At 40.6% G+C, this 21,458-nt stretch overlaps 1 protein-coding gene and 1 long non-coding RNA gene across 3 annotated transcripts in view; one reads left to right on the plus strand and one right to left on the minus strand.

Moving 5' to 3' along the window:
• ugp2b (UDP-glucose pyrophosphorylase 2b) overlaps positions 1-17,059 on the plus strand; it is a 35,252-nt gene extending 18,193 nt beyond the window's left edge. For both annotated transcript variants that reach the window (XM_084375677.1, XM_084375676.1), the window contains exons 4-10: positions 892-1,077; positions 5,711-5,844; positions 8,008-8,305; positions 8,437-8,634; positions 13,173-13,415; positions 13,705-13,809; positions 15,134-17,059. In XM_084375677.1, coding sequence (XP_084231803.1) covers positions 892-1,077; positions 5,711-5,844; positions 8,008-8,305; positions 8,437-8,634; positions 13,173-13,415; positions 13,705-13,809; positions 15,134-15,241 — 1,272 coding nt within the window. In that variant the 3' untranslated portion in view covers positions 15,242-17,059. The remainder of the gene's footprint in view (positions 1-891; positions 1,078-5,710; positions 5,845-8,007; positions 8,306-8,436; positions 8,635-13,172; positions 13,416-13,704; positions 13,810-15,133) is intronic.
• A 596-nt stretch (positions 17,060-17,655) lies between these two features.
• LOC311270141 lies at positions 17,656-19,693 on the minus strand. The gene is made up of 3 exons (XR_014624192.1): positions 19,345-19,693; positions 18,695-18,773; positions 17,656-18,609 (listed from the first exon to the last, which is right to left on the minus strand). It is a non-coding gene; the product is annotated as an uncharacterized lncRNA (long non-coding RNA).
• Positions 19,694-21,458: the final 1,765 nt, after the last annotated feature.

Raw genomic sequence — 21,458 nt, forward strand, 5'->3', positions numbered from 1 at the left:
AATTCATTCAGTGAGGAAAAGCATTGTGTTTCGGTTGAAAAATGTTCTTCCTGCTGTTTTACTTTTAGATTGAAATTTACATTAGTGTGAATCTATATATCCCTGGTTCAGGTTTTATTGTTTTGACAGACACAGTCTTTCATATCTTCCCTCAACTCTTTTCTGCTCTGTGGGAGAGAATGAAACAGTCAATACATGATGTGTGAATGCGCTGACGAGAAAGCTGTAATATCGACCCTGTAATGTGGCTACACACACACACACGCACACACACACACACACGCACACACAAACACATACATTACCGTACGCAAATGAATTTTGCTGCCTCGACAACTGAAGTGCTGAAACTACATTGGAAACCGGCTGTGAAGTGCATTATGTCATCGTAATTACTATTATCTGCACCATTCATTCCAAAAACATGCCTCAAAATGTGTGATGTGGATTTTTTTTATCTAGCATTTTCCTTTCTCGATTCAAGAAAGCAATTTGTTGCAGCAGAACATGAACAATTTGTGACATTTTCACATCAGCCAGTTCAGCCCATTACATTGCTCAGCTGGCAAGCAATAATCTGACATTCAAAGCTATTAGAGTCTCTGTGCTGTATTTCCTGGATGACAAATTTTAGTTTGAAGAAAGGAATTAGTTTGCAGTAAGCAGTAAAATCAGAAGAATCCAAGCTGACACACTCTTTATGGCTTTTCACGCTCAGGGTCAACCAGAGGCTAAGATTTGACCCTGGGATAACTTCACCCCTTTTCACACAGACATCGTTAACCTAAGCTGAGGGCCATACGGTTCACACTGCACTTTTACTAGCCCTTTTGAAGCATTTGATGGGTATACCTGCTGTTTGCCTAACCCTCTCTCTCCCTTCTCCTACAGATCCAGCCCTACGATAAGATCGCTGGTCGAGGCCTGCCGGACAATGTGGCCGACAGCCTGAACAAACTGGTGGTGGTGAAGCTGAACGGAGGCCTGGGCACCAGCATGGGGTGTAAAGGGCCAAAGAGTTTGATCAGCGTCCGCAACGAGAACACCTTCCTGGACCTCACTGTGCAGCAGATTGAGGTACAGACATTAATACTTGACTTTCAGGCTTTTGAGAACTGAGATCGGAAGGATTTCTTTGTAAGGTGCGATTGCCTTGAAGGTTCCTTGTTCAGTAGCTCTTAAATAGAGACATTTGGCAGTATGCTGCTAAAGACTTAAATAGATGGTCTGCTTGCCATTCAGAAGGAACCATAACTTTGCCATCAGTTATGTAAGACGTTTTTCCTGTTGAGCTTTTTATTGTGGCAGAGATTCTTTATCTTGGTCCTTACATCAGGTTAACATGATAAGAAGAGCTTCAAATAATTTCCATGAACAGCAGTAAAAAGATCCTGGTTTCTCATCCATTTTTACTTGTTGATCAGAACTATTTAGATTTGCCCAGTGAGCTTATTCCCATTGAAATGGTTTGAAAGTACAAGATGCTTCACCCACTATATGAAGCCATTGATTAAACGTTAAAATTTCAGGCAGCAAGAGGACAATAGACTATTATTTGCACATTGTACAAGATGAATAGCATTTCCTCATGAATTTCCTTATAGGAAATGTTTTGTACAGTGGAATTATGATTGCTATTGCCTGTTGTTGACTTTTTTAAGCGTATTTGGGAAGGTGAAGGTGAGCCTGTTGGGTTATCCGTTAATCATCACCATATTTTTTTTAAAGAAACACCACATGGCAATCAAACTCAGAGCGAATCTGATGAAGCAACATGGGTAAATGGTTTAAAGTTTGCTAGTAACAACATGATTAGTTGGTAGATTAATCGTGGCTCTGGTTGGTTTAACTGAAATAATAAACACCCAGTCAGATGATCAATTAGTGGGGAGAGAGTTGTGCATGAATGAACAATAAGAGTCTTCCTAACTGTACTACGCTGAGGTTCATAACAATTTTGATTTTTTTTGTAATAATGTCAGTCTTGTTTTGAGATTGTTTTACATCCTCCAAGGGGCTGAAAAACAGAAAATAGACATTCAGAATACATTTCCTGGAGCTGTATCTTGGTTTTGTGCATTAAGAGAAAATGTCTTATTATTTCACAACTTCCTGTTAGCCCGTCAGGCACATTTTGATTTGATCTACTACCACAGGAAATGAGGGGAGAGAGATGACAGGGATAAGACATATTCCTCTGCAGATACTCTCCAAGGACGATGCATTTACATTCATAACTTCTCTGGATGCTTTTAGAAATTGAGACAGCTCAGTGCAGAATAATTGTGTTTTCAGCCAGACCTGCATGTAGAGTAGAGACAGACACAGCAGAGATCTGCCGTAATTTCATTCAGGCATATGAGCCAAATCAACTGTTTATGGATCTTCACTTCAGAGGAAATGATAGATATGTTCAGGCAGCTGTGACATTCAGACGTTCACTTTCTGTTGGTTCTTGGGAGTTGTTCTCATCTCAACATGTCCTTGCTAGGTTGTTTGTTTTGCTGTCATGAAGCCCTCCTCCTCAGCCCGTAAATCCAACAGTGTATGAAAGCTTTAATTTCACAGTCCATGAGCTTCTCTTTTCTTCCACAAACACAGCCGACAGGACTTATTTCCAAATCACAGTGGCTCACATTTGGCAGCGGGTTCGGCAGTTAGGTGTTGCTTAACTCAGGGGTGTGGTGTGAAGAGAAGAAGTGGCTTTCTGCCACACTGGCGCACATGATGTGGCTGTGATGTCAGAATGGGTGGAGCAGGGAAACAGGAAGTGATGTGTTATCTGATGTAATGCAAACATCTGCTCTGTGTACTGTCATGTTTTTCCCCCCAATGCAGTGATGTTTGAATAATGTCTCATTCTGCTTCCAGATTGAGTTTTCTGACAAGAGATAAAAAAGGATTCGGGAGAAAAATTACAAACATGTCTTTCCCTCTATCTGTCTCTCCATGATGCTGCATGCGTATCATCCTCCAGGCACAATCCTTTATTACTTCATGTATCTGAAGTGCCCGGGGAGAGACACATGTTTTTTTTTTTTCTTTTAGAAAGCTGAAGTTCTTTTGAAAAGAGTTCAGTGTGATATCGAGGGGGGAGTTGTAGTAAAAGAGGATCTGTTGTTGTGCAGGCGGGCAGGTCTTGCGGGGTTGGCAGGGAAACAGAGACGGCTGTGTGCTCGGGGCATGTTTGTGGTTATTTGTTCCTGAAGACATGACATGGACAATATTAAACATATTTCCTACATCAGCAGTACAACTAACGCTTACACACCTAATTATATTTGCCGATAGTCACATTGAATTGCATGTTCAAACAGCTTTCTGCAGAGTAAGATGCAGATTAAAGTTTTGAGACAGCCTCGATATAAAGAAGTCTGTCAGACATGATGATGCCAGAGCCTCGGTGTGTAAGTGAGTTTATTTAGGAGACGTGTATGTGTTTCATAACGGCCTCAAGGGACGCTGCTCTTCCCCCCAGCACACTGCTCTCTGTGTCCATTTTCTGCTCAGGTCTGGTCAGATTACCTCCTGACTGAATCAGCCTATTTAGAAAGAGAGAAAATGGATCCCTCACACACACCAGGTCTCCTGTGTGAGAACGCCCCTCTCAGCCACCACACCGCCTCAATGCACAGTTATTCTGCAGCGTTTCTGTGTGAAAAGAGGTACAGTCGCACTTAGAGCAGACGATTGGATACAGCTCTGACTGGAATGGCGCCACCTGGCTGCTGAAAGTTTACTGATTTCACCTGAGTGACTCTCTTGTTATGCAAGTTGAGTTAAGCAAGTAAAGGAGCGTTCGGTTCAAAGGTGGATCTGTCAGTCTCGTAAGTCTTTGGTCAGTGTTCTTAAAGGTACAGGACAGTTTTTAAGATCGTCTGCCCACATTAAAATTGCATCTGGTAACACTTTATAATAACAATCATCAATAAATGGTTAATTTTTAGTTAAATAAACTTTAGTTAATAGTAATTTGACTGCTAACAATTAATGAAATGCTTTATAAACCATTTATCAAGCAACTGTAAGAGTTTATAACCATAATTTTAAACTTTCTAATGGCTATCCAAATACATAGAAATGGTTTATAAAGCAATGAATTGTTTGTTAACAGTGGAATACCTATTAACTAAAGTTTATTTAACTGGACATTTACCATTTATTAACCAACAAAAAAACAAAAGCAGTTCAACACTTCTTTGCTACCCGGGACATTAAATCCTTGTTTTTTCAAAGGAGGTTTGGAATTGTAACGACCCAAGGGTTTTATGCAGTTTAAACTTACCCACAGTGAGTGTTTTTCTGGCTGTTTTCTGTATTTTAGTCAACATATTTAAGAGCTGAATGTTGGCAATGTACGTGTCTGTAAACCACAGATACGCTTCTCTAGGTTCAGTTTTCAGTTTTATGTTGTGACAGCACTGTGCTTTACGGTCCGGTTAGGTTGTAAGTGTTGGGAAAAGATCATGTTTTGGCAGGAGATGTCCTGAGGTCTTGTTCAAAACACCCAGTTTTGTCACCACAAACAAAGCAGGAAATTGTCCCTAAAAACCCTCCAGTAGTGTCTAAACCCACATATCCTCTCTACATTTCTACTACCACTGTCAAAAAAGGCAAAAATGGCTTTAAAGTGCATAACTGTTGTTTTATTGTGTGGTGTTTGTGCCCACAATGTCTCCAGCATCAACACAGGGCTCCTCGCATCATTCCTTCTTACACAGTTTTATTCAACCTCCCCATGTGTTCTGTATCTGACCTTGAGGAATCTTTTTAACATTTATAACTTTTTTCCACATCAATTCAAACAGAGACAACTTCTACACATTTAATATTCCCACAGTGTACGGTGCTGCGTCATAAGCACTTTACTGTTTGCTCAAAATGTTCGAGGAGGTTTGCTCACCTTCACGGTCTACATCATCCATCGTCTCCAGCCTCTCCACACACGCACTGTCAACATACTACAAAGCAAGTTGTCATTTAATCCTTCTAGTCGGTGTTCCATTACATTTTGTGTGTTAACATCCTGAAGAGTCATTACAGTTCTACAGAAAGGTGTCGGGAAGTTGTACATAGTCGCACACGTGTTTAACTCTGCAAATAAGAGGTCAGTGTTCAGGTACATGAAGTTGATGGTCCGGCCAACACCCATCCTGGTTCTTTGATCACAGAAAGAGGTTTGAGTTGTTTAAGTTTAATCATCATCAACTCTTAATTAACTTTCTCACGTCAGCTTCTCCCCACTGATTCAGATCCTATTTCTCGTCTTTTCCTCCGCTCACTTTAATTTTCTCTTATCTTAGTAAAATAAAAAAGACAATGCTTCGATGTCTCCCCAGGTATCTTATTCATTCTGATCACACAATCAAGTTACAGGAATATTGTCACGACACAGGCTCTTGGGCTGTTGTTCTCGTTAGTATTCATCACGTCCATTATTGATACTGGAATTCAAAGGTATTTTGTTGTTGCATGCCGTTAAAGTCCCTGTAGTGTCGGCTAAGGTCACTCCTTTTACAAAACCACCTGCTGTAACTGCCCCTGAAAGTTGTGCTTAAAGACAGACTTTTAAACAGATGATCAGTTTGTTTTTTATTATTTATATTCTGTTTATACAAAACAAAACAATCTCTCATCATCTTTAATATATGCAGGGAAAGAAAGACAGTACTGTTTACATCAGCATGTGTTTTTTCTTTATGTCTTGCAGCACCTTAACAAGACTTACAACACAGACGTGCCCCTGGTACTCATGAACTCCTTCAACACAGACGAAGACACGAAGAAGATCCTGCAGAAATACACACACCACCGCGTCAAGATACACACCTTCAACCAGAGCAGGTAGGGGGACATACTAATAGTTATATCAACACATACTGAGTGGATACTGGGGTTATTTTTCTGTCATATCAGATGTTTAACTGGAGGGAATATACAAGAACGTGTGTGCTAGACAAAAATCAGCATCAGTATTGGCAGATATAGCAGGCACTTTAAGTTAGCAGTATTGAGCCCAGACATATTGACTGACCTCAGCTTCCTCTCATATTGAATGGGTCTGTATTCACTGTCTGAGTAGCCAGTGGATGATCCTCTGCTGCGTGCTGCTCTAATGCAGGATCAGCAGCAGCCGGACAGGAAATGTCATGTAATGTATGGAGAGACCATTAATATTTAACGCCCAGCCGTCTCTAATTTGTCAGTCACGTGGAACTGGATTTTTACTTTACTATCAGCCTTGAATTATTTAGTGCACGCATATGTTATGTGTGCCAGAAGGAGTGCAGTACAAAGCCGTTTTGGACGGCAGCAGTGGTGGCCGTGGTGATCAGCACAGAGGAAGTGGTTGAACAGTGGGAATGTCAATCAAAATGAGAACAAAGTATGTGGTTGAGGTTGTGATTGTAATTCATAAAAAGAATATTGAATATAAGACAAAAAAAAATCCCTTGTACTTTTACTCTAAACTCATTGTGATATGGTTTAATATACTGATATTAAAAATAAATCCCAGTGATAATCACTTAATTTTTCCGTGTACCTTGGAAAGAACAACTGTTCCTTCTCAGGAAGAAATGTTGGATCCAAGACAGGAAAAACACTTTTGTGGACGTTACAAAATGTTCCGAGACTTTGGTCTGAGATGACATAAAATCTTTGAAGTCCATGAGCTCATATCAAAGCCACTCATCTGAAACATCTTTCCAGAACAGCCGGCTGGAATTAAACCTCCTTTAAAAAAGCCTCCGTGCTTCCGCCGTGCAGCTCCTCTCACCTGACCAGCTCATCCGCGCTCTGAAATACCCTCAAACTGCCAAAAACACAGCCAGCTCCCACTCAGTGCTGTTTCTCTCGATGAGGTTTGTTAACGCAACCTGACGCAGATCCTTCTTAGAAACGCTTTGATCAGTTTAATGCAGAAAGCGAAGATGTCTTGGACTCTTTGGCTCGTTGCCTCATCTGCCTTCTTACTTGAAAACTTGACTTGGTGACGATGTTGTTTGAAGTCCTGCAGTGATATGAAAAGAAGAAACTCCCATTGCTCCTGGCGTGCTACTTTGTTTTCATGGTTTTAACTCAGGCATGGAGCTCAAAGATTTGTTTTATCTTTGTGCTGTTTATCTACCTAACTTAGACAGTCTGAGATTCACAGCTCTGCAGTGGGTGACTGAGATAAGTGAGTGTAACTATACAGTCACAAACAAGAGAAGAAACCTCATACCACAAGAACAGCGGGAAATTGTTCATATAGTGTCATAAAAAACTAAATGACACCTAAATGTGAAATTTAAAGAACAGAACTGGCAGCAAACCGAAACATAAGAAGCAGGCAGGGACAAATCTGAGACCTGCAAAAGTACACAAATACAAACACTAGTGCACACAAATGAAGTGCTGAAAACACAAGAAGCAAACACAGATGAGACAAAAGGAGCGAACGGACAAACAACTGAAAGCAGGAAAGATACTGATTAAATACTGTACACGGGGACTGATAATCAGAGACAGGGCAGCCGCAAAGGAGAGAGAGACAAAAACAGGAAACAAAGCTTGACACCGCTGACTCACCGCTCTGATTTGAGTTGTTTTTGACAGACCTAGCAACTACCTGATGAACATTGTGCTCATCTTAGCAGCTCAGGAGTTGGTGGAGAACAAAACCAGAGCTAAAAGACTTGTGTTGTTTATCAGTTGGCCAGAATTCAACTCTAAATAAATGTTAGTGTTGCTCAGTTTGCCTACATGCTGTCCATAACACATGCTGAAGGTGATAAAATGTTAATGTTGTGTTAACAGCTTGTTGCACTGCCCCCTAGTGGCTGTGAAATAAATAGATTTAGGTTTTACATTTGGGTTTAGTCCCCTCTAGACCTAGATTACAATCAGCTCTATGAAGCTAAAAACATTTTTCGGATAAACTGAACAAAGAATAAACCATGACATTGAGTTATCATCCAACTGAATTCTTGCTGGTCTTACTATACTTCCTGTCCTTTTGTCCAGGTACCCTCGTGTCAACAAAGAGTCCCTCCTCCCCGTGTCGACACACCTCAGCATGAGCGGACAAAGCGCAGAAGGCTGGTACCCTCCGGGGCACGGTGACATTTACGCCAGCTTCTACAACTCGGGCCTGTTGGACCAGCTGATCGAGCAGGGCAAGGAGTACATCTTCGTGTCCAACATCGACAACCTGGGAGCCACCGTCGACCTCAACATCCTGCACCACCTGGTCAGCCAGCCCAACGGCAAGCGGTGCGAGTTCATCATGGAGGTGACGGATAAGACGCGCGCAGACGTCAAGGTATGTGGAGGAGGACTTCTTTATGCAGGAAAAAAAATATATAAATTATCCTTTTTTGAAATCAATATTTTAAAAAAAATGCAGTGTCATTATAAAGAATTCTCCATTATCTCTGATTCTCTGATATTCAGGGTGGCACGTTGATCCAGTACGACGGGAAACTGCGTCTCCTGGAGATCGCCCAGGTCCCCAAGGCCCACGTAGACGAGTTTAAATCAGTTTCAAAGTTCAAGATCTTCAACACCAACAACCTCTGGATCTCTCTGGCCGCCATCAAGAGGCTGCAGGAGCAGAAGGCAATGGACCTGGAGATCATAGTCAACCCCAAGGTGAGTGAAGAGATCACCGAAAAATACAGTCATGGGGAAAAGACTTGAACCGTACACACACTCCTATTGTCACGACATCTGAAATACAGAGCAATTCAGAGTGCTTCACGTACAGATAGCAATTTCTCAGTTGCTGCACAGTGTGACAAAAATATAGATTACTGACAGTTTATCAGTGATTAAAAACAACAAAACACACGGAGGGAAAACTAGATGAATGAAAACTGTAAACAACATCATTTCTCGTATATTTTTCACTTACACTTCTGATATTGAAGGCTTCATATAAATGAAGGCTATTCATTAAGTCGTCGAGACACATTTTAATGATAGGGACAATAGTTTCTAGCAGACATTGGACGGTTGTCTCTGCAGAGTACATCAATTTCTGATTATGGTCACCCCGAAGGGCATTATCCCGCTCACAGCAAGGTCACTTGCCAAAGAGAAAAACATCAAGATCACAAATGTATATTTTCACGTGCGATCAAAATGTATAGTTTTCCACACACAGTTTTCCTGACAACACCTCAGACTTTGACTTAGAGCTGGAGAATCATAACAATCCCGTTATTGCTATGCAGTGGAAGCATTCACACCTCAAGTAAATAGGACGGACCTTAGTTTCGACTTAGCAAACTAGTCCGCTCCACTCACAGAGCCCTTCAGCTCAACTATGAGCCAGAAAGACAAGATTCAAAGTCAAAGAGAGAGAGAAAAGGGGTTGTGTAGTGTAGAAAATCAATCTTTACTGTTGATTCAAATGAGCTGAGGGCAGTTAATAAAGGATTTCTTCCTAAATTAAATGTCAATATTTCCTGAAATTTGCTTGAAAAAGTTTCTCAGAGACATAACTCTCAGAGACAAATCTGAACACACACACATTTTAAGATCCAGTGGGACTTGTGCTTCCAGGGGATATCATAGTCTCTGATGTCCATAATGAGTACACGTCCATAAATCCTCTCTGAAATCATAGAAAAAAGGAGCTCTTTTGAACTCCAGGACGTGCTTGAGAATCATCACAGTTTTTAAGTTTTCTTAAGCATCAAAGTAATCTAGTGATAGCTGTGTGTGAGCACACGGATACACTGCAAAAAAGAGGCTGCTTTCCAACAATAAAAAAAATATATAGGCTACAAAAGCTGCACTTAAGTTGTAACCCACAGCTAACTCACGGACTCCATGGCAACAGTATACTTCCTGTTTACATCCTCTGATTAAGAGCAAACAGGAGGTGTCAGGAAGGTGAAGTTGTCTCAGTTTGGTCTCTGTCTAGTACCTCAGTCACGTTGGCACATTTCTAAGCTCTAATCTTGGTGTTCTTTCTCTTCATTCCCTTCCAATTTACCATGAAGCACATCAGAGTGAAATGACTCATAAGTGTCCTTGTAATAATCCTTTGTTGGATCATCCATATACGAGCCTGCAGCCTTGAGGGGACCAATTCAAAGAAGAGCCACACCAGGATGTCTACGATAGACACCGAGAATGAAACAATTCACTTTAGATAACCAGCCAGCCTCGCAGAATAAAATCATCTGTCAGGTTTAAACACGTCCATCCTGTTACGTTACAAAACAGAGCTGTGAATAGCAGAGCAGAGAGATATCTGCACCGCTCTCCTCTGCAGAGACCACCGCTTCTGAATAAATCATGTCTCGCTAAAAAGAAACCCGAGCATCCGGAGGAAACCCATATTTTAAAACCTCTCTGTGTTTCTGTCGTCCTGCACGGCTCGGTTTTCATTTTGTCGTCACGTGAGCTTTCTGCACACAAAGGAGAGGAAAGGAGCTTGAGACTGATCCAGTTTTCTGGTCACATCTCTGGTGGCTCATCTGGCCTACTTGGACTCCGGTTAAAGCTGTTTGTGTTTAGATGAATGTGTTTGGGTAAAAGAGACAAAGACGAGTAACTGAACCCCAGGATGACTTTTTTTCAGCTGAAAAACAATGTACATGGGTCTTTAGTAGTGTTGTTGATCAGGTCCATATCTCGACATTTAGTGCAAAGTCTTTGAATTCTACATATTGAGTTATAAATATGTTGAAACCTGGCTATTGCAGTTCAATTTCGCTATAAGGGGATTGCAGAGGAGAGGTTTCCCCTGAATTTGTTTGTCGAAATTGAAATAAAAAATGTGACACCCCTGATATCTATGTTAAGTTTGAATTAACGACTAGTAGACCAGTTCATCTTAGAAGCCGCCATCAAGACGGACAGAACGCAGGCAGAAAATGAAACACTTAAATCAGACAGTTTTTTTTTTTTTTGATCAGTTAAGAAAAGGTTTAAACTCCCTCTCTGCAACCGATTGAAATTTGGTTCAGGTTGGTTCATCCTGATTGTTCTTATGAAGCATTTTTATTCTGTTTGGACTTTTAAACCGGTTGTAATCAGAATATTGGGCTCTGTGTGAACGCAGCTACTGATGCATAGAGATTGATTTGAATGAAGCAAAGACGTGTTGAAAGAGATTAAAAAGAAAAGTGAGGCAGCAAAAATGAAGCCAGCTGAATTAACACGGTGAAAAAGATTTGAGTAAATGCTTCATCAGTTATATTTTGTCTCTTTTATTCTGATGAGGATTAGAGTGATTCGCTCGAGCATCATTCTCAGGCTCCATGTTTTCCCCGCACGTGTTTATCCTGTGTTGCCCTCCGAAGCTTCTCGGTGACAGAGCGATGCTGTTAAAAGCATTGCAGCAAACAAATGTGACTTGATGTGACTTGATGTTATTTTGGTTGTGCTCACACTGTGTTGCTCCCCCCCACCCCTGTGGAGAAGCACCGCCTCAGGGTATGCAAATCTGCAACCGGCGTAATAAATTCACTGCCTCATTCCTGATTATTGCTGTTCTCGGCCTATAGATGTGATTTTCCAGCCCCTGGCTACAGAGTCACACGCCGTGACATAGCGAGCGTTATGTAACCGGTGATAACCGTGCAGAGCAGTGTGGCTTTACATAAGTGTGTGGTCCCATCTAGGTAAGAGTGCAGCACTAAACCTGCACAGTTAGAAACACCCGGTTTCCTATTATACAGAACTGTGGCTCTATCTATCTATCTCAGACCCAGATCATTATATTAGAACATGTTGTTATATCACTGTTGTCCTCTGAGACCTTTAGAGTCTAATTTTAGTTTTATGATATTTACCTCTGTAGCTTCAGGAAACACAATCACCTCTTAAACTTTATGACGATTAAGAGTCCACAGCCACGATAGCAGCTATATGAAGCTTTGCTTTGTGGTAACAGTCTCACGTTTAGCAGTATAATGTTTACTGTGTTCACCATTTTAGTGTATGCTGCATTCACGTGCTCCTCGTAATATCCCACCTCTCCAGTTGGGAAGTCGTTCTTCCGACATGTAGGAATGTGGGAGCAACATGAAAAAAAAAAAGATGTTGTTTTTGTATTTTATCACTCAGAGTGTTTAAACAACATGTTGACAGCTGTTTCCAGTATTTTATTGATAAGGAAGAGCAAAGCAAACAATAAATGACTCTACAATACATGGCTTAAAAGTTTCTTACCTTCAACCCAGTGTTTACTTTTCTCTGTGTTGACTTTCAGAGTTGTCGTTCCAACTTGAGAGAACATTCACATGAATTTTTCCCTGTTAGCCTGCCAACATTTGCTAATTAGCACTAATGGTGTGTTAAAATGAACCCAATCACGTACCCATCACACATAAATGCAGACTCCTAATCTTGAGAAATGTGGTCATTATTGTTGTGGATGTTGTTGTTGTAAAGTAAATATGTATCGTCTGTCTCCTGACCAGGAACTAAAGATGTAAATGAGCTTAAAGCTAACACTGGTACAGCTAAGAAGATGTGCACAGTCCCTGTCAAATAAACAAATAAATAAAACAGTCTTGCAGGTATTTTTGTACCAATTAAGATTCTGATGTTGAAGTCAGTGACTCACTCATTCAAGGACCACAAGTGTGCAGATTTTAATTGCAGTCCATCCGACTGTACTTGAAATATTTCAGTCGTGAGTGAAGTGGTGAACAGACAGAAAGACTGTGCATTCCCTGCAGCCTCGCTTTAAGGCAGAAACTTCCTGCTGATGTAGCTGAAAACTTGATGTCCTGGATGTCTGACAGCTTTAACCGAGGAGCTGACGGATATTTGTGTTCACAGTGAATCACAGATGTTTTAGATGAAGAACGTAATGCTAAACTATTTGGAAGTTGCTGCACGTACACTGTCGTAAAGCAGGTTGCACAAGATTTACAATTCCAGTTGGTCATGAGTTGTTTAACAACACGATTCACCTTTTTTCTCTAAAATGATTTAAATGTTTAATGTGGAAACTGACCTCAATATTCAATTGGATTTATGCAGAAGGATGGTGTGTGTTTGTTTGGTTTCTTGTGGTTCATTAATGCTGCAAGAGATGAAGATAAAAACAGAGTACAACAGTAACTTCCTCGTAAAGCACAAAAACACGAAAACGTGTGAAACAATCAGTAACTTTTCCACAACGACCAACACATCTCCCCTCCTGTCCTTCCTTTGGTTATCAGACTCTTGACGGTGGTCAGAACGTCATCCAGCTGGAGACGGCGGTCGGCGCCGCCATCAAATGCTTCGACAACGCTCTGGGCATCAACGTGCCTCGGAGCCGCTTCCTGCCAGTAAAGACCACGTCAGACCTGCTGCTGGTCATGTCCAACCTGTACAGCCTGGACGCCGGCTCGCTCACCATGAGCCCCAAGAGAGAGTTCCCGACAACGCCGCACGTCAAACTGGGCAGCTCCTTCACCAAGGTATTTATAATATAATAATATTCATCGTTTGCTTTTGCTGTAAAGTCTCTAAATTACCACATTTCCCTCTAAACCCAACTGATTTCCCATTTGGTCCAATTTTGTGGCAATTATATCAAACATGGTGCATCATGGTAAATGTTTTCATGATACTAAATTATTAAACTTCTGTGGCTTAAAAAGTTAATTTCCCAGATGTCAGCTTGATGTTATCTGGTATCGTTGAAGTAATTGGGATCTTCGGGGTTTTAGTTTTTTAAGATTTCCTCTGACATCTGTCTGTTTTCAGGTTCAGGAGTACTTGATCCGCTTCGAGAGCATCCCCGACATGCTGGAGCTCGACCACCTCACAGTGTCTGGAGACGTCACCTTCGGGAAGAACGTTTCACTGAAGGTAAACATCTTTTCTCAGATGAAGTTTTACTGGAAATAAGGTCTCATCAGTTGAAAAAAGACTGTTACATGATTTATTCTGGTGCCCACACTGATGGTACAAGATGCTGGAGATACACTGTGGGAAGTAAAAAGGCCACAAACCACCAGTGATGTTTTACCCGCAGCTTTTTTTAGTGTCAATATTCATTATTTGGCAGAGATGAAGTGCGAAGAGTCATTCAGGTCAAATATTCATCTTTAAAAGATAACACAAAGGTTTTCAATTATTAAATCAACTGTGTTTACTTGAGGAATAAATGCTGCAGTGTTTAAAGACAAAATGATGATGATAAGAATGATGTGATGTAAAATAACTGGAAGCAACTTTAGGATGCAAAAAAATGTGCATTAACATTTCAACACCAGAGGACTGGGCTGTACAGCCATAAAATAACATTGTGATATTTTCAGGCTATATCTCAAAACTTTTATCTCCCTTTGTCCCTCAAGACATTTATCTCCCTTTTCTGAAATCTCCTAAAAATCTCAGTTCTCTGTTCAGCTTCTTGTAATGTTGCAGCTTCTAACAGAATATCTGAGGTTTGAAGTTTGTACTTTTAGACATCTGCTGTACTTTTACTGTTTCATCATGTTCGCTCTCAGTTTTTAGAAGTCGTGTTAAATTACCGCTGGTGAAAACGTTTCCAACACTTCGTAATATGTAAATATAAAGGATAAAGGATCAGTAGGAGATGAAATGTGTTTATAACTGAATTAGCGGAGCTTCGTTAGCGGTGATTCATAAGTAATACTGCAGGGAGTCATCAGTTAAAGACATGTTGTAATGGGAGTGTAAATCCCTGCCGTGCTGGGTCAAAGTTTCATATAACAATAGCAATATAATATCTTTTATTGCCCAGCCCAACAACATAAACACTACTCTGTCCTAATGTCAAAACCATCAATGATAATCAATCATTTCTATAGACGTCACTTTGCAGCATGTGCATACGACTGATGATCAGCTCTGCCCTCCTGCAGCTGCACACACACCAGCAGCGTCTTCTCTGCCAACGCTGCATATTTGACTCTCTTTTGTTTCATTTTAATTTTCTAATGACTCTTTCACTACAGCTGCACAACAAAATGACTCAACAAGGACGTTACAAGGAGAGCACAGCAGCTCTCAGTGTCAGACTCTTTGAAAGTCACTGTCCCTGCTGGCAGGTGGCTCTCACTGATTTATTGCTTTAATTAAATCCTGGTTTGAAAACGTCTACATGCCGTTCTCTCAGTCTGCGACCAACACAAACTAAACTCGTCGCTCTTCCTCCTCCTCACAGGGCACCGTCATCATCATCGCCAACCACGGAGACCGGATTGATATTCCAGCCGGCTCCATGCTGGAGAACAAAATCGTATCTGGCAACCTCCGCATCATGGACCACTAGCGCCTTTTCCAACACACACAAACACACACACACACAGATACACACACTCCCTCATCATGTGACCCAGTTGGCTTTATCCCAGTCATGTGACCTTGTTTGTCATGTTTACCCGACACCAACAGATTGTGAAAGGAAGTTGCCTGGAGGCTGTGTGTGATTGCATGTGCAGTGCTCCTCTGCAGTCCATGGTTGAGATTTACTGCCCTCTACAGGCTTTTTATAGTATGATATAAACACTTCATAGTATTATTAATGAGCTACTTATATGACCTGTAGCCATGTTAGAGAGGCGAGACAAATCAGATTTTATTTTTATTCTTTATTAACTGTAGTGATATTGACTGTTCGTTGGCCAGAAAATGAAACCTGCCAAAGTAAACTTAAAACAGATAGAAGATGATATTAACAGGGATACTAACGGGACTTTACATAGAGAAACAAACCAGATGATTTTATCCTCAGCGTGCTCTTACAGCACTGCTAATGCAATCACATAGTGCACTTACATAGAGAGGAGAAGTCACGCTGTCTGAAGTTATGGAAGAGTTTAAAACTGTTTATTTCGAGCACACTTTCAGGACCTCGCTGTGGCTGTCACAGTTGGGGGTGCCGAGGGGTCGGTCTGTATAATGACGTCATTGAAAATGGTGCGGGACGTTCATTTGAATCACCAGATTAACAACTTTCCAACAATTTGAGAACGTTTTGCACGACAGCAGACGGCAAACACAAACATAGCACAGCAAGAAGATGAAAAGGGAGATAAACTCCCCAGACTCCATTATAAAATCGCTCAATTTAGTCTGTTGTTGCGTTTTGACAAACTTAAGCTTTTCTTTCTTTGCGTGTAAAAGATGGTGTCCGTTTGTTCCAGTGATGTACATGTTTATTCATGTAGAGCAGGGAAAGTGGCCCCGTTGTAATTATTTACTCTTGTAGTGCCCTCGTCTCCTATAAAGTTTAACAGCAACCAACTGGAGAATTAGCGCCAGAAGTGGATGGAAAGGTGTGATACAGTGAGTTGACCGCCGTCTGTCTGCTAGTTTGGCTGAGGAGGTAGCTGATTACTACGATGGTGACGAAACAGAAACAATCAGCTGAAAGATGCTGAAAGGATCCAGTTAATACAAGGTGACTTTGTGTAACCATCACGCCAGAAGTGAGGTTTGTGCTGAGAAATAAATGTAAAACTCTCTTCCAGAGACACTGTGACTTCCACATAATAGATCGTAGGTTTATTAACACCTCCAGTGTCCAGGCGGAAAAAAGTTTGTGCCATAGAGGGGAAACTAATCCACATGAAGCCTGAACCGCCTCTGTCTCTGCCTGTTTGGTGCCCTTATTTCATGACATTCCTGGATGAATGATTAATATCCAGGCACGATTACATGCCATGAAATTATATGTAACAATTTAAATTATATCATTACAAAGTAAAGGCCATTATTTGTTATGTAGATGGTGAAAATATCAACAATGTGGTGCATTATCTTTTTGTTTTTATCCGGTTTGTTTTCTCATATTTTGACCTTAATGTTAATGTGTGAAACCTCCTCCTGCCTCGAATCATCAAGTCTGTCCCGTCGCCTCTGTCCATCCCTTCATTCAGCATTAAGGAGGCGCAATACACACTCAGATCCAGACATTTTTAAAAACATGTACACCCGAGTTTCAGTGTGAGAATACTTGAGATGGGTCCGACTCGTGCGGACCGGAAGCCCCGAAAGCAATAAGTGTTGATCTGTGACGGTGACGAGGTCTCAGCCCAGCCCAGTTCTGCCACCTCAGAGCTGAATAAAGTGCAATATGATACCATGAGCATGTGTCGTCTGTTGTGTCTGTCCACCCAGCAAATATGTTGTGTATCCTACAATATAGGTGTTTAACTAATGAAGGAACTAGAATAAGGTTTATGAGCTGAGAGTAAAAACAAAATGCATCTGGTTATTTCTGTCTTATTTCAATAATGTTCTCTAGTGCAGCGTCTTCTTTGCCTCGTTAAGGTGATCAAGCCATAATGTACGGTGGCCTCGAGTGTCAAAACAAGATTAAAAAACAAAACAAAATGTAAGAAAACACAACATTTTAGAAAACAACAATTAAAAAAACATATTAAACACATTTTCAGAAAACACAGTCAGATTTCAGACGGTTAAACATTTATTAAATTAAATTTGAATTATTGTGTTTTCCAAAATGTTTTGTGAAATCTCTTTTTTTAGCATTGTTTTATTTTGACTGTGAGAGGCACTGCTATAATGAGCTCCTCACTGCCCCCCTGAGGCTGTAAAAAGACCGACTGGTACTGTAAAACAGCCACAAGTGGTAAAAATGAACCCATCCATCCACACTCAGAAACAAACTCCAACAAAATTAAAAGTGAGATTTTTGCTTTATTAGAATAATATTTCAGATTTTACAAGACAAGAAGACTTAAAAAAATCTGTGTGGCAGTGAATGGAGAGACACATTTTGTTTAACCTGCTTGATTTGTGCGATGAACACACTACACATATGATCATTGACAATTTAAAAAAAAAATTTTTCAACTCAAGAAAGTCGCAGTTTGTTTTAAAACGAACAAAATATAAAATTGAAAGAAAGAATGATTAGAAAAACTACACATCCAACAACTCTTTCTCATGACTGCAGTTGTCAATATGACCAGATTTGTTGTGATTTATCTTCATAAGCATATTGAGCGAGATGATTTAGTTCACTGAGCGGTTTTACACAAAACTAAATGGTATTATAGCTTCATTGGTATGTCTGTGAGGAGCTGCGTCTTTAAATTGACAAACAACATATGTGTAATTCATGGCACAATTCAAGTGGGATCAAAAATTATTTGTCTCCTGCTTTTGTATGAATTTTTGATGACATTAGGTCCCATGTGGTAAATCAGAAGGGGCGGGACTTCAACTAACTTGATTCTGAGGCTCCGCCCATCCAGGAAGCAGCTCCGCCCATCCAGGAAGCAGAGAGACAGGTAGAGGAAGGTCAGGGTAGGAGGGGATTTCCAGTTACACAACTGAAAGTACAGACTCTTCAGTTTGTTTGACATCTCGGGAAATGTTTGCTTTCATGCCGAGCCTCAGATGACTGGCTATTAGATAAAATGTTTTTTCTCACAGATTAAATTAACATTAAACTTCCTCCAGTTCCACTTGTTAAATAATAACCCCTGATTATAACATTTCACTGAGCTTCAATAAGTTTCATGTTGTCAGTACAGTTATATAACATAGTTACTTAACACATGTTACAATAACAATTTGGGTTTTTCACAAATTTTAACGACTCTCTGCAGCAGACTTTGATGAACGGGGTGAGGCAGCCAGAATCTTCTTAAAATCCTCCATCAGGTCCTAAACATTCAATAACAACGTCAGTCTGAGAAGATAACAGTGAATGTTTGAAGTGAAGGACAGTAGAAAATGTTATCCAACCTACCTTGGTAAAACAAAAATTGTATTCTGCACACAGGATCGAAGCACAAATCGATGTCAGGTCAGGTTTAAGATTTGTACACCTGCAACAAACGAGAGGTGACGTGACAGTTTACTGTGCAGTCAACTTGAATCTTTATTTAGCCTAAAGGTACGTTCGTTCTTGAACACTGGACCTAAACATGCTCTATTTCCATTTCTCAGTCATACATGAGTCATCAACTGAAACTAAACTGAACTGAAAACTAAAATTTAACACTAAATACAAATCAAAAATAATGAAAAACATATACAGTATTCTTCTTTTTTTAAGTTAAGCTTTGGTTTCAGATCTGGTTAACAAAGCTGAGATTCACATTCTTCTTCTCTGCTTCAGGTACAAAGACATTTGTTGCTTAAACTTCTACCGAAGCCAAAAACAGCCCTATAGGTGAGATTTCTTTTAAAAAAAGTTAATTATTGCATCATCTCAAGATAACAGAACTTTCTTTTCTTGTGTCAACAGGTTAATTTATCTCATTATCTTGAGAAATCAAGCTTCAGTATCTGAAAATTATAGTCGTCAACTTCAAGATCACAGCACTAAAGAAATGAATTGTTCAACACAAACACATAAAATCCAAACGCTGTATGAAATCAAGATATTGTACTCACAATCCTTTTCTGTGGTTCATTTTTTAGGTTTCACCACCACATGAATGTTCTGCTTCCTTTCCACCGTTGTGACTCTCAGAGTTGAGTTTTGAAAAGTCGTAGAGGTTTGACTGGATGCGGCTCGGCCCTCGACCGAATAACCACCAACCGTTGCCTTAACGTTTCTTGTTTGAGACTGCTGTGCGATACGCGTATCACTCACAGCCCCTTTAAGGTTCTTGCTGATTTGGTTTGAGGAATTTGCCATCTTCAAAACGCAGCTCCAGGAATATAGTGACTCAAAGTGTGTATTCTCTCTTATGTAGGCTCAGAACTGACAGATGCTACACACTCCCCGCCCCACGATGCCACATCCCTGTGCTGAAAGATGTGCAGTAAGTGAAACTGAAAGATAAAGCAGATGAATGCCCTTCTTCTTCTTCTTCCTCTTCTTCCTCTTCTTCTTCCAGTGATTCATTATCTGTTTTTAATTATCTGAAGAATGTGGAAAGTCTCGTTCCTCCTGCCTCATCCATGCTGGCAGGGCCGTAGCCACCATTGAGGACACCGAGGTCATGTCCTCAGCACTTTTTCCCTTAAGTTTCGTTTCATTAACACAGAAAGTGAACACGGTCGTGGCCTGACTGCAGGTCTATTTTTAGAACGGCAATTAAATGAATCAGAGCAAAGATGCAAAGTAGCGGTAAGAGGCTGCGTCAGTCCAAGTTATCATTTGTTGCAGCGAGAAAGGCAGAGGATGATCGGGCAAAGAGGAGGAAAGGTGAGAATTGTAATAAGCTAAGAGGATGAGAAAAATAGTGAACGAGTCTACAGATGCAACAGATACAGATGCTAAACTGTAACCTGCTGTAAATGTAGCCTAGGCTGAAGGGGGGGTCTGCCGAATGTTGACCTCGGTATTTCAGAAATCCTGGCTACGGCCCTGCATGTTGGTCCAGGATGACGTGAGATTAACTCGATATGACCTGCTGCATTTATAATAATGGAGGAACATTTCATTGCTTAATTTTATTTTATTAATGCGTTTCAAGTAGTTTTTAATCAATTATATGTGCTGTAGTCTGTAGTCCTAAAACCCGGGACTCAGTTAGCATTTGTGCACGTCTGATTTTCAGTTAAATGTCTGAAATAAGGTCTGTTGTTACCACAGGCTTAAGATATGTACACGCTTTGCTCTGTGCCATAAAATACATCATTAAATGTCCCATAATGTAATTATAAAGCCCTTATGTGTGTTAAAAGTGGCTAAACGAGACTACAGAAGTTGTCACAGACATTAAATGTCATCACACTGAACACGTCTTTACAGGCCGACTTCAGTTACAAACTACTCTAACTTTAACTTTACAACTTGTACATTCATCAGTATACAGAAAATGTGTATAGTAGTTGTGTAGTAAGATGCTTCGTGGTGGTGACGTTTAAATCGTGTGACCATCATGTGGTCTGTTTATAGCCTAACGTTTGCTTTTTACACTTAATTTACGCTTCAAAAATCACAAAAGAGGTGTTCATCCGTGAAGGTGATCTGATCTGTCTGTGCGTGCGATGGAGCGATGGACGTGTACACAATCGAAGGTGTGGTGAGAAATTGAAAGAATAAAACCTGTGTAATGAAGACAAGCTAGTTTTTTTCATCCTCCAGTGGACCTCGGATGGATTTCCTGTGAACTGATGTGAAGGTGTTGCCAAGTTGAAAAAACAACTGTTGACATAAAGGCAGTGGAGACGCTTTGACGCAGATACGGCATGTGCTCCTAAAGTCCTGCTCTTCAGTTTTATTGAGAAAAAGACACGACAGGGCCGATGGTCGACCACTGGCCTGGTGTGTCGGGGCCCTCGGAGGGGCCTGACCCTGAAACCACTGAACCAAGTGTGAAGTATTTTAAATTATGTCCACAAGTCACAGGCTGGAAACACATCACTGCTCCTGCAACAGTCTAATAATGTCACATAAGAACTGGACACCGAACTCGAAGATGACGCCTGGTAGGGCTCCGTGTAAAAAGAAAAATCATATTCTGATCATTTTTGAACGAAGTAATGATGATTCATGATTAGTGAAAATGATCATTTCTGCTTTACAATTTTCACTTTCACTGTAAAACTCATTA

Source organism: Pagrus pagrus (assembly GCF_965226575.1).
Source record: "Pagrus pagrus genome assembly, chromosome: 15".
Classification (NCBI taxonomy): domain Eukaryota; kingdom Metazoa; phylum Chordata; class Actinopteri; order Spariformes; family Sparidae; genus Pagrus; species Pagrus pagrus.